The 13,850-nt window shown below is 34.3% G+C and overlaps 2 protein-coding genes across 8 annotated transcripts; both read right to left on the reverse strand.

Annotated features, from left to right (window-relative positions):
• Positions 1–37: 37 nt before the first annotated feature.
• On the reverse strand, positions 38–9,327 carry LOC100812099 (uncharacterized). 7 transcript variants are annotated; one of them, XM_003533461.5, is made up of 16 exons: positions 7,482–9,327; positions 7,298–7,381; positions 7,069–7,142; positions 6,908–6,941; positions 6,339–6,397; positions 5,140–5,254; positions 4,901–4,938; positions 4,268–4,365; positions 4,058–4,113; positions 3,081–3,357; positions 2,852–2,964; positions 2,371–2,427; positions 1,802–1,867; positions 1,389–1,463; positions 804–885; positions 38–331 (listed from the first exon to the last, which is right to left on the reverse strand). In XM_003533461.5, exons 1-15 carry the CDS (start codon positions 7,629–7,631, stop codon positions 835–837), a joined length of 1,347 nt encoding a protein of 448 aa, XP_003533509.1. In that variant the 5' UTR covers positions 7,632–9,327; the 3' UTR covers positions 38–331; positions 804–834. The 7 variants fall into 7 exon arrangements, 4 of the variants coding, with proteins under 4 accessions (XP_003533509.1, XP_040861060.1, XP_014617827.1 ...); XM_041005126.1 differs by having other exon boundaries at positions 38–344; XM_014762341.3 differs by having other exon boundaries at positions 2,852–2,976.
• A 754-nt stretch (positions 9,328–10,081) lies between these two features.
• LOC100812650 (F-box protein At5g07670) lies at positions 10,082–12,648 on the reverse strand. Its single transcript, XM_006587637.4, has 2 exons — positions 11,126–12,648; positions 10,082–10,561 (listed from the first exon to the last, which is right to left on the reverse strand). Exons 1-2 carry the CDS (start codon positions 12,286–12,288, stop codon positions 10,303–10,305), a joined length of 1,422 nt encoding a protein of 473 aa, XP_006587700.1. The 5' UTR covers positions 12,289–12,648; the 3' UTR covers positions 10,082–10,302.
• Positions 12,649–13,850: the final 1,202 nt, after the last annotated feature.

The following is a 13,850-nucleotide window of genomic DNA, read 5'->3' on the forward strand; positions in this document are numbered from 1 at the left end:
TTTACTTTTAGCAGCGGCTACTCACAACGCAAAGGAATGGATGTGTGAAATTTCTCATCAAAACACAACATGATAATCATACAATTAATTTAGTAGCAAATGTTGATAATGCAATAATTACAACATCCATTTATACGGTTACGCTGCTCTCTTATCCCCAAGCCATGATCTGCTCACAAAATGAGATATCATCAATAATCATATATTGCAAAGCAAGACGGTAATGGGGCTGGCGATCAGTTGAGTAGATAGCTTTGAACATGATCGTACTTCCCTTTTTGATTTGATAAGTTATTCTCCAGCATCATCCATTTACAAAGTGAAGTCGAATCTAGAAACCATCTCTGAAAAATTAGCGAGGTAATTATAATAATAAATGGCAAAATAATTCTCCTATATAGTTAAAAAAAGGTAAAATTCATAAATGGCCGATTTATCACTGTATGCTTCATTCAGGGTTGGAACTAGAATTGCGAAGAAATTTGGCAAGATACAACCAAAATCAAAATAGAAATGAGTCCTAAACACCAGCATACGTAAATACTCATACAAGTACAGTGCAAAAATAATACGCTCTCTTTATCATATGTTGTGCAATTTCGACTACTTAACAACCGTTTTGATGAAAAAGTCAACAGCTTGTATCATTGATTTTTTTTTTTTTGGATAGCTTGTATTATTGAAAGATGATATATGCCTACCTAAAAATATAAACAATTGACCCTTTGGTCAATGACATTCAAAGATCACAAATAATTTGGAGAAGACTAAAAACAAAAGTAAAATGGCCGTCAATTTCATACCTGTCAAAATTGGAAGCATTCATTACATGGACTATGCTGGAGCTACTGGTGTAACATTTTCTTCAATACCTTGCTCGATGCACTGAAAGAAATTTAAAGTCATTTCTGAAGAAAAGGGACAGAGGACTAATCTAATGGTGTCAACAAAATGCTTTAAGAATCATGTAAAAAATATCAGCCTGTAATTAGGCAACTCCAAATTGAGAGAGATCAATATTAAGAAAAAATGCTACGTATTTTCAGTAGAGAAAGAAATAGTTATAACTCACTAGCTTTTCAATCCTTGCAAGCTACCATCATCAGATAAGAATGTCTAAAGGTTTCATTACTCCAAACATGTCCATGAGACAGATATAAAAGGATGTAAGGCATAAATTTGATTGTTTTCAATCTTCATTGTGTCATTATGCTATTTCTTTAACATTAAGGTTCAGGAGGATATCTTATCATCATTGTAATCTGCACTCCTTTCTCTTTTCTAACAAACTTCTTTCATCAATCATAAAGCAATATTGAGTACTGAATAGAAGATAAATATACTCTATGTACCAAAATCCAAAATGATACATCTAATAAAAATTTTACCTGAAGAAGGTAACCATGCAGCCAATCCAATGTTTGAGGAAATGTTGTTGCCGATACATTGACCACAGTCAACCCCTGTAACATCAAACGACAATAATTTAAGAAAAATAATTGCAGATGATAAAATTTCAAAATCTAAAATTTATAGGGTCTTTAGGTAATTCTACAGTCAGTGAATAAGATTTTGTATCAACAGTTTCACATTCATTAGTTAATAAATGTAAGCAATTCACCATGGAAATATATATAAAGTATAAACTATAGAACAAGTAGATATAGATCCATTTGAATTGGAAAAATGTGCAGCTATTGTCTTGTTTGTCATCAAAACAAACAACTGTCAACACACCAGTAAAAAGGATTTTCCACTAAATTTTCAGTAATCAATATCACAGTAAATCTTTTGGACATACCTGTGATGTGAACGAGCACAGATAATCCTGTATGGTTTTCAAGTTGGCTATAAGCTTCTCATTATCCTGCAAATTGAACAACAAAATTCAGAAAAAGTGTTGACACAGATAGAGTCCCAATCTTATACTAGTTTATTCGGCCTCCTTATGGTCCTTCAGTGGCACTTCTTGTTCATTTACTTATTCTCTTGCTAATCATATTGAAAGCTAAGATTCTTTCTTTAATTAATTATGATCTAGATGTCTTCCTTAACAAAGTTATCACCACCAATGAAATGCTACAGGGTTTTTTGACTTTTCTATATGATTGTTAGAAGTGGTTTGTCCACAATCACTGTAGAGGCCCTTGTTGACTTGTTTTACAAGATAATTTCTTTGGCTTCCTTGTGCTTCTATAATTTTAGTCATTTTCAAGGATTCTGAAAGAACAAATCACTAAATGAGTTCTTATCCATACCTTTCAATCTAATAAATAATTTCCCCTAGAAACTCACACAGGTACTAAAAAGTAGTCAAAAGTAAAATACCAAGGCCAGGGAGGGAGGTTTTTAAGTGAAGAGTTACTGTACCAGGTCAGGACATTTGTCATTAAATGTGCGAGCAGAGATCCACTCCTCAAGTAATGCCTGAAAATAAGGTAAGACAAATCTCTTTAGATTATTTGACTTTTTAAGTATATGATGGAATTTGATAGCAAGACTTGTGCACTTGACCTAAGTTGTTTTCAAGAAATTCACCTATCCTACTACTGACATAGGACAGAAGGCAACAACCAAGACAACACTGAGGACCACAGTTATCATTGCCTTTTCCGTGTCAATATTACAGTTGCTGTAAATCCATGCATCAACCCCTAAACTTTATTATTATTTTCATTGAGTGCATTAAGTTCCTCATGCACTATAGGAACATCCTAGAGATACACAAAGGAAAGCTGTAACCTTGGACAACCAAACAAATCCCAAAGTCAGACATGCAACAAGTTAATACAAAAATCACTTACGCCTATAATTGTTAATTCCATAAAAATAATGGACAATAAGACAAAACCTTATGATCAAATTCAGCCATCTTCAAAACAATAGGCACAATTATTGGTTTGGGACCTGACTTCTCCTTACTAATAGTAGTTTTGTCTGTCTCCAGCTCCCTAAGAGAAGCAACTGCAAGACAAACTATTTTTTTTTAAAATTGAAACAACGCCCATCATCTATATTATGTCTTATCTCTTAGTAAGAAACTAATCAGCACTTAAATATGGCAAATAAAAGAGAGCAACCTTTATGTTCAGGGATGCTTTCAGCTAGGCCAATGGATGCCATAGAATTTGATACTGCATCAACCTGGTCCGCAGATACTCCTTCATCAGAGCTCAAAATCCTGGAGCCACCATTACTCTCATCACTGCTACTCACATGACTGTCTTTTATTTGTGCAGTAGCATTATCATCCAATGTCATAAATGCTGGATTTATCTCTTTATTTTCTGAATGTACACCAGAAGGTGATTTATTGTCATCATCTACTAAATAAATGCTTGGATCCAAATGTATCCCCTGTCAAAGTGAAAATATAAACAAAGAAAGTGAGCCCTCACCAAGAGAAACACATTGACTGCATAATAAAAAAAACAAAAAGGCATATCAAATTATTAAAACAATTTAATTGGACATATTTATGGGAGATCAAAAGTTATGTATGTAATTATCATGTTTCCTTTTCAGTATTCCTCTTATTGCATCTTCAATTATTTAAAGGTATGAAAACAAAAGTTTCAAATTGCTCATTTTATTTATATGGATAGAAGATGAAATAGTATTAAAGATATGAAATATGTACAAAAGAAGGGAAAACAAAATATCCTTCTACAAGGAAAAGAAAGAAGTACATGAAAAATATACCATTTATTCTTGCACTGTAAGACAGCTACTTTCCTTTGGGACAGTCTTTTTAGAATCCTTGGTAGCATTGGTTGTATCAGTATGATTTGGATCAATTTTTTATTTTTGCCTAAAAGGTAATGTTATTTAAAAGAAAAGAAAAATTGGCCACTATAAAACTACAAGCACATGCATTTTTATCTATGATTGCATTAAGATTTTGTAGAAGTGGTCATCAACAGGGAAATGTTTGTCCACTCGTGGTTAGTGTTTTAAGAAATAAACTAATCAAATATTGACTGATGGGTCTAAGAACTGCAAGGATGTTAAACAGGATATTCAGGGAACCTGCCACTAAATAAATACCCATACATACCTCGATTATAATTGGCTTCCCATCTTTCATTGCCTTTTTCAGATCACCGGCCAAACCTAGAAACCACATGCCGATTTAACATATGAAACAATAAAGCATAAACAAAATAAAATATCCACAGCATTCTGTAAAAAATTAGACTATTTATATGGATGAAAACCAAACTCAATTTATTAAATGATAGAGATCTCAAGAAACAACTGAGAAAACCTTTGCGAACAACCCTGCATTCTCTGCAAAATTCAGTTATTAACTCCTCTGATGAACTGAAGTCTCTTGCCCATACTGGAGTTGATGCCAATGGTGCACTGTATAAAAAATAAGTGAGTCATTCAGATTTGATATATTAATATATGCAAGTATTAATCACTTCAGCGATCAAAGAGATGAAAATCATCAGGGCAAGAAACGTAAATGCCAACATAAAGCTAAGATTTGTCAATTTCTTTCATGTATGACTATATTGACATCCACTAACAGTTGTACTATCAAAAGAAAAATGGTGAAATATAGCATTAAACATTTAGATTTATGAAATCAACACATGAATGACAATATATATCAACAGAATCACAGAAACTAAAAACCTTCAGCCATACTATATGAATTCAAGAATAATATTGGATTAATAGACATGGTTTTTGCTATGCAATAATAACATTATGCATGTTGTGTGTATACATGAACTTGATTTCATAAGCAAATAATTTTAGGCCAAAAGTGGCCTTAGCATGGTCTCTTATGAAAACACTTGAATAAATAATTATCTAGACAAACAAAACTTTCAATTAAAGCAAAAATATTAGTCAACTTTAGGAAGAAATAAATAAGTTCAGGACATACTCTGTTGATGTGCGCAACAATTCATAAACCATATCTGTCTATCAGAATCAACAAGAAAAATGTCAAAATTATTTTTATATAATTTTAAGCAATCAAAATAAAATATAGGGACAACTCCCTTTAGGTGCCAGTTAACCAGGAAAATAAGAATCTAGTCTGGTTAACTTGCACCTAATTGAAACCCCTTAATTATTTTATGAAATGAAGAAGCAGTTATATTTGAGACATTCAATGCCTACCTGTAATACATTTGGTAAATTTAGCCTCTGTGCAAGCTGGGTGGCAATAGTAGACTTCCCAACACAAGCAGTTCCACAAACAAGGATTACTAATGGAACTCTTTGATGATGAAATCTGGATAAATGGGGAAAGCAGGAAAGTGGAAAATATGGCTCAATATTACTATAAGAAGTATTGCCCTCAAGCAATTTCTTTTTCTATCTGTATTTTCTTTTTTCCAGAAAACATGAATATGAAATTTTTTCCAACACCTTATTAAAACAGCTAGAAAGACAGAAAATATGTACAAACACAGACAAAATTTACATGCATTTATGTACATATAAATATGTACAAACAGATGCAAATTTGATGAATACATACATACATATCTGCACAGACGACAAGTAGAAATAAATGATAGGAGATGCCTGTTCTGCAGTAATGTGGAGGAGAATTCAAGTCATTTGTTTTTTCATTGCAGCAAAATCAGTCCGTTATGGTGGGAATCCATGTCTTGGGTGAATAGCGTGGGTCCTCTCCCGCAAAGCCCAAAACATCATTTCCTACAACACATATTCGGAGTGGTTGAGGCTGTCAAGCTCAACAGGTGGAGGTGTTGGTGGATAGCTCTAACATGGTCTATATGGCAGCATCGGAATAAGATTTTCTTTTCCAACGTCTCATTAAATGTTAACAAGATCATGGATGATGCAGTCTTTCTACTTTGGACTTGGCTTCGTAACTTTGAGAAGGACTTTGGGACAAGCTATAACCACTGGTCAAGCAATCTTCGATTAGGTTTTATGTGCTAGTGGAGGATTTCACGTTACAGTATTGTGTATTCCTTATGTAATTCTGATTTCAGGCTTCGGTTCCTATCTAGACTACATCAAGTATGATTTGGAACCTAATGCTTGTCATCATTTATTGTAATGCTTAGTACCACTGGTACTCATTTAATATAAATGTTACTTTTGCTGAGCAAAAAAAAAAAAAAAAATTACATATATAAAGACGGAAAGTCTATGTATACATATATATGCACATAGACGGAATTGACATACATGCAAGTGTGCTAATCTTGTCGTCATCTTTTAACAAAGGAAGAAAATAAGGACAGGATTTATCTTTGTTAGAAATTGAGGATAAGATATTGACATAGCTACTTATTTTGGAGGCTCAAAGATTGTCTCCAACAGAAAGATTGCATACTTACCTTGTCATCATCTTGTAACGATTTATGTACTCTTCTCCATATCCCCGCCGCTCCATAAGCTGCACAAATAGCACCCTCTTTGAATGTTTTTATAGATTAAATTACTGCCGGAATTTACAACAGTGAGGAATTCCAACCATGGTTACTTCATCCCACAAATATAATGGAATCCAAATTCCTTCTATTAAGAGAGTCCCACAGAAATTTCATCTCTATTTGATTCCAAATTTTTAAACCATCTAAAAACAATTTCAATGATATCTGTATCTGGACAGACCTGTGCAAAGACTCAAACAACTACACTATTTTTATACACACAATTTTCCTGTATAAATAAATATTGAAGTGGAAATATTTACAAGACATATTACTCTTCAAGTAGTATTTGTCCACAAAACTTTAATCTTGACAATGAGTTCAATCAAACAAGAAAACCTAATGATGAAAGTTTATTCAAAATTTCCTCAAGGTGTAATGTACCACAGCTTACTAAATGGAGCAGAGCAAAGAAGTCAGGAAAAATGGAACTGGGTGTGCGGTGGACAAATAAAATCAAAAGTTTGGCATACCTTAAATAGGTTGACTTCCAAGTCAGATTGAGAGCTGCATCATATAAACACAATGAATTTTCTTCTATAAAACTAATTCTATCAAAAGAAAAAGGGAGAACAAAAATATAAAAAAGCAACATCAGGAAAAAGGGGAAAGGAAGAGATGCAAAGCAACATACACATCTAGAAGGCTGTTATCTGTGAGCAGCTTCTTCAATTCGAGAGCAATTTTGATAGCTACGTGGTTTGGAATCTGAAATCAACAAGCTAATAATAAATGATCTGACAATACATCCTTGCCAGTTTTCACAAACTCAACTCCAATCCATGAATGAATCAATCATCTCAACTAACTTAAATGAAAAGAAACATAAATAGAATGCAGCAAAAAGAGTGGTTATCGGATACCTTGGTTACCGTTAGCATTCTGCTGAGCAAAAATCTGGAGAGAACGTAGTAGTGATCCGCATTATCACCCAACCACACCTTCACCTATATATATATATATATATTAAGCAGAACAGAAAGCATTTAGAAATGGAAAGCATATGAAAAGAGAATAAAGAAGGAAATCTGGAATTGAAATTGAAACCTTGACGAAATCGTATTTGGAAGAAGCGTTGCGGGAAGAGAATCTGACCGAGGGAAAGGCAGGGCGTTGCTTATCATCGCTGTCTTCGCCACTCACAGGGCTTGTCACAGCCACGCACTTCTCTTTCTCTTTCTCTTTATTTTTCTTCATCGGTGGATCTTTCTTCTCTTCTGTTTCGCTCCAAACTCAACTATATCATTTCATTCATTTCTCTTTACTTTCACCCTCAAAAATATTAATTCTCTTTTCAAAATAAAAAACATTAAAGGTATATTTATTTCATTTAATTAATATATATATATTTAATATCTTAAACATATAAAAAAAAGCATTTAATTTTTTTTTCCATTTATTAAGTAAGAATTAGTTAAAAAAACATTGTAATATCTCTGTCGCAAACCCTAGCGAGGCATCCCTCGTTCGGTTCGTTCTCGCTCCCTCTCATGATTATATGATGAACATTCTCCTGTTGAGCTGTAGATAAACTGTATATCCAAATTCTTCCTGATTGAGGTCCAAAAATATGGATTTCTTCTTTTGATCATTAGTTGGGTTGTTAGTACTTAGTACTGTTAACACTTAGTACTCTCTCTCTCTCTTTGATGAAATATTCTTCGTATCAAAGTTAATGATTTTCCCTCTTAAGTTCATTCTTTTTTTATTTTGTGGGTGTCCTAACTTGTAATTGATATCCAAGCTTTACCTTATTTCTTCTGCATCTGAACATGTATTTATTTTTTCTGCCCTCTATTCTTTTTTAGTTGGTTGTTATGGCTAAATAATATCATGTTCATGGCGTCTCAAATGCAAGTAACATAATGGCTTTTGTGGAGACTGAGAGTGAGTGAACGTTCCCCTAGGTGTTAATGCTTAAGCAGGAAAAAAAAAAAACTCAGGATTAGTGAGATGGAGATCAAAGATCACTCAACTAGTATAGTATTTGGGAAAGATGTTTATTGTTTGATTCCTTCGACCTCATTCATTCAAACAACTTAGAACTAATTATTTAACCAAGCTACTTGTATTGTCATCATGAGAGCGTGTTAGGATTGCGGTTTGTGAGGCACCAAACGTCCGTTTGCACGTTCCAATGCACAAAACGGAGAAGTAACAACATCCTTGGATCCAAAAAAACGTGGGTTATGTTCAACTAAACGGTAACCCATACAGTCAGTTATTTGTAGATACCATATCTCATATGTTTATGTTTACCTTGATATTTCTCTCTGTTTCTCTTTATTGCAATTTTGTAGTCATTTTCCTACTCATGTTCACTTTACCAATCGAATACTGTACAATTTATAAGAAGTCTGCATTGGATGATGATATATGGTTTATATTACATTCAATTCACTGTTTATGTTATTGTTATGTTACCAAATGAGAAAGAAGTGCACGGTCCAGCATGGCCAGAATGGGCTCGTCCTTAAGGAACTGGATTTATTGAAAGACGATGCAAATGTTTATAAGTTGATTGGGCCAGTACGGCCGAGGTCAATGCCAATGTCCGCAAGAGGATCGAATACATCTCAACTGAATTGAAGAGAAGCAAAATAGCAAGAAAGATGCGATACTAAAATTGCAACAAATGATTCAATCACTTCAGTCATTTGTTGTAGGATTACCTTTTGTGGAAAAGTCATTGGCTTTTTGCTAATGCGTAGACTCTTTCTTTTAATCTAACTTTCAAACTAGTCTTTTATTTTTGTGTCTTGAATTGTACTTTGGATTTGGTATACCTGAGATTCAAACTTGTATGTATTCATGATGAGCTCATGGTTACCTGAGATTCAAACTAATTTTATGTTTCAATTTTCGTTTCTTATTGGAAATTTCATGGTATAGTTCTAAATTTTTATGTTCTAAAGTGATATTTTTAAAATATAATTGGAGAAAAAATATACAAATAAAGAAAATGTAATTATTTTAATTTTGAATAAAAGATTTCATAAATGAAAGAAATCTAATTGTTTAATTAAATTACAAAATTTTATTTAAAATTGAAGAAATTTAATTGTTTTATCCGAACATAAGATTTTAAAAATGAAGAAAATTAATTTTTTTATCCAAAATAAATGAAAAAAAAAATTAATTTAAGCAATTAAAATTTTTAGAATTTAAAATTCTTTAGAATTCCAAAATCTCCCATCCAATCACATACTAATGGTTTCCTTTCCTGGGATCTCCCTTGTGAAAATTTAAATTAATTGGTATTAACAATTCCTCGAGCATAAATTTTTAGATTAAACGTCCCTATCTACATTAATTTTCTACTAATAAGACATTTGAAAAAAAAGAAAAAAAAAATAGCGTTCAAGTATCCTTTATGATACAGCAAAAAAAAAGTATGCTTTATGATGCAATTATTCTACTTGAACCGTCATGGTTGTGCAGAGAAACGTATTAAGAAATAAAGACCTCCAAACTACATCCATTAACAACTTTTAAGTGCTGCATGACATTGACATGTGAATAATCATAAGAAGTTCAAAGCATCTTAAAGTGCCATAACTGGCCCACAGATAACGGTAGTATGGTTTCCTCAAGTACACCTTGTCAAAGAGGAAAAAAAATGCAAGGGAACAAGGTACACTACCAAATTTCAACAACGAGTGAACTGCTTAAGACTTTTATATTATTTATTATTACATCTCTAGGCTTCTTCCTTGGAGTAATGGAAGATAACAAAAGAAAAGAACAAACTTGCACTGTCAACATCTAAGTTAACCGTTATAAAGTGATTACAAATAAATTGATACAATTTCCACTGATGTCAGTGAAAATAATCTGATTCTAAGATAATGGCCTAGATATGATTTAGTTATCGTGCCCTTTTGAAAAATTTATCACCTTTCTTTCCCATAACACCGGATGGAAGAAGTGATTTGGTATCTGGGCTCCATCTCAACTCCTTGAGAGTGGTAAACAAGGTTGCAAGCGCAGGAGAGATCTCACTGTCCTTTATATTCTTACATGTCACTACTCTGAGGCTCTGAAGCTCCTTCCACGAATGAATCACACACTCCAAACCTTCTGTTGTTAGCAATGAGCACCCTTCTACGTATAACAACTTTACCCGCCTGAAAAAGAACAACAACAACCATCAGTTCATACATAAATCCCAAACTATTCCAACTGCGTGGAGGAGGCACTTCCATAATCCACATAGCTTCTCAACTAACAACAGCAAAACAAGATTGAAAAAGACAACAAAACTTTAATTATAAATATATGCATCTCAATGTCAATTGGTTGCAGCCGTAGGTTTCAAATATATTAGTAAATCCAGAATATTATAGCAGAACAGAGAACCACTTCAACCACGTTGTATCCAAAAGTTAGTTGCACTTTACAAACTTCTAATGATTACCCATGGGAGTACAAATAAAAATGAAGCTAGAATCCTATTATTATTCATATATACCTACATGACTAAAGAAATTTCAAGATCAGTTAATGAAAAACAGACATAAGAGAGTATGGCACTGTCTGGAAAAACTTGTAAATAAGCACTAACAGAATAAGAAAATAAACTCAACAGATAAAATTAACATGTACAAATTTTAAATGTTTATTGAGAAGTTTATTCAGACAGGACCATAATAGCAAGTTGTATCTAAAAGAGAACATGAGCAAGCAATTACCTGCAAATCATTGCAAAACTGAAGATGCTATTATCCAATCCCCAGCAGTCCTGAATAACAATCTCCCTAACAACCCTACACACAGAAAACAAAGCGGCAACGCTCTTCTTATCCCGCAACTGACATTTCTGCAAATGCAATCGGTCAAGCGCGGGGCAACAGCCCAAATACTCCTCCATACCCGGATTGGGATCAATCCTCTTGCAAGACTGAAACCTCAAAGTCTTCAAATTCTCGCAGAAGGAAATCGCAGCGAGCCACCCATCACCCATCCTATGATCAGAGAAGGTCAACTCCTCCAGCATTTGGCAACACTTCCCAATAGCCTTAATCCCATCAAAGCTCCCTTCACAGCCACTAAGCTCCAGCTTTACGAGCCTCTTGCACCCCTGAGCAAGAATAGTCAACCCAATATCAGACACCACCGAATTGTAGAACCCATCAACGTGCCCAACGAGCTTCAGAATCTGCAGATTCCCACACGCGGCGATCCCGCGGAGAATGTTGTCGCTGCAGCGCTGCAGTTCGAGTACCTGCAAAGTGGAGCACTCCTCGGCAACGGTGAGGAGGCCGATCTCGGTGGCGCCGATGACATGGAGGCGGCGCAGATTAGGGCAGCCGGCGGCGAGGGAGGTGAGGCCGTTGTCGATGACTTGGAAGGGGAGCATGTTGTCCTCGCAGAAGCACCAATTAGGGAAAGAGTCTGAACTAAGATGCATGGATATGACTCGGTTTGTTAAGAGAACGTCGGAATATTTGGGGGAAATTAAGGCGGCGGAGAGCAGGTCGACGTGGTTGAGATTGGGGAAGCGGTGGATGAGTCTGCCGGAGAGGAGGAAGTTCCAGTCGGAGATTCTGAGGGAGCGGACGAGGCGGCCTTGGAGGTTGAGCCAGCGCTTGCAGACCAGAGAGTTGGAGTTTCGCTGAGTGGAGGAATCGGAGACTAATGCAATGATTTTGAGGAGAAGCTCGTCAGATAAGAGAAGGGTTCGATCGGTGATAGGAAGTGGGAATGGGGAGAGAATAGGGTTGCTTTTGTCGGTGATGCCAGGAGAACAAGAGAGGGACTGGAGCTTCATCGCCATTACCATTTGGTTTAGGGACCAACGTTTCTTCAACGGAGAGTTAGGGTTAGGGTTCTCGTTCTCCCACCGAAACGACATCGTTCTGAGCTTTGCTTCCTTCTTTTCCTGGTGCAGCGTCGGAGTCTCGAGTTTATTGTGTATTGTTGTTTATTACTGAATTCTACTGCGCGCTTTTTAGGAGCCAAGCCAACGCCAACGGAAATGGTCTCTCTCTCTTTGTGGGACTCAGATTTTGAATATTTGCAATCTTGCGAGTGCTGCTTTTTGTTTTCTTGTGGTTGCTTCTAACGGCATATAAACGCACAACAGACAAAATTACTTCTTCGGAAGGACTTTGCTTTCCTCTTTATATCATTTTTTCCTCATATGAAAAGGGACTATTGATAGGGATATAGGCGTTTTGGGCTTTACAGATCAGAGACTATTTGGATTGAATCGGTCACACGGATACTCGTTCGCAAGCCACCAATGGAGGAGTAATCATCGTTCTAAGAGAGCCAGTAAAAATTTCCAGCTTTTGTTTATTGATTTTGTTACTCGATTTTAAGGTAAAAAAAAAAATTGTTATTTTGGTATAAATTATAGTTTGGACAATAACATAGTAACGGCAGGGTTAAGTGAAAAGTTCGGTTTATAAGTAATTGTTACTTGTTAGGTCTTTAAAAACAAACAATATATTAGATCATTTTTGTTAGATTTTCATAACTAGTTCAAGGAGGGTTATTAATTGATTAACAGTGGTATTTAGCACTAAAATTGTCATTACGAATCTCTCAACAAATACGATTAGAGAGAGAAAGAATATTACAAAATAAAATAAAATAGTGTTAGTTGCTAACACATGATTTATATTCTACTTATTAAATATTCGGCGAAAGAAATCACATCTCATTCCAAAATCAAAATTGATAATAAAATTAAATAAAAGCATGGAGTAATACTTGGCATCTAAACTAAACCCCGCCTGAAAGCTAAAAGAGGAAAATAAATATTACACCTGTTCCTACTGTAATGTATTTTAGGTAAATTTAATTACCTATATATCCTAGTGAATTCCCATCTAAACTTTTCATTTTGTGAAGACGTTTTTTGTTTGTTACAAAGGCTAAGTGGAAACATGTTGAGGAAACCGTTCAATCGACCAATTGGTTTTTTAGCCACCATATTGGTCAATTAAAATAGTTTTAATTAAATCTTTAAGACATTTATATAATTAATTTATAGCATAAAAATATAATTAATTTGGTAATAAAAATATTTACAGCCATACGCTAACACGCTAATATTTGAGGTCATATTTGGACTAATATAAGAAATGCTATTAGTCAGTTTTTGTTGTTGAATGACATTAGTTATCAACAAAATTGTTTGAAATAAGATATTATATAATGAAAGAAGCAAATATTATTACATTCTATTTTATCTAATAATTCTATTTTTCTCCACCAAATAAAAAAATCACTAGCAATTCTAATTGAAGAAAGGAGAGCAAAATATAAGATTAACTTAAAAAAAAACTGACAAAATAAATGTCTCAAATTGTGTTCATGTGTTATATTTGCTTTCTTGAACTCTAAACAGTTGAATATATTATGGTGGCAAGATTTGATTCCACCAGAAAAGATTTAATATCGAGAGTG

This window comes from Glycine max, chromosome 9, assembly GCF_000004515.6.
Source record: "Glycine max cultivar Williams 82 chromosome 9, Glycine_max_v4.0, whole genome shotgun sequence".
In the NCBI taxonomy this organism is placed as follows: domain Eukaryota; kingdom Viridiplantae; phylum Streptophyta; class Magnoliopsida; order Fabales; family Fabaceae; genus Glycine; species Glycine max.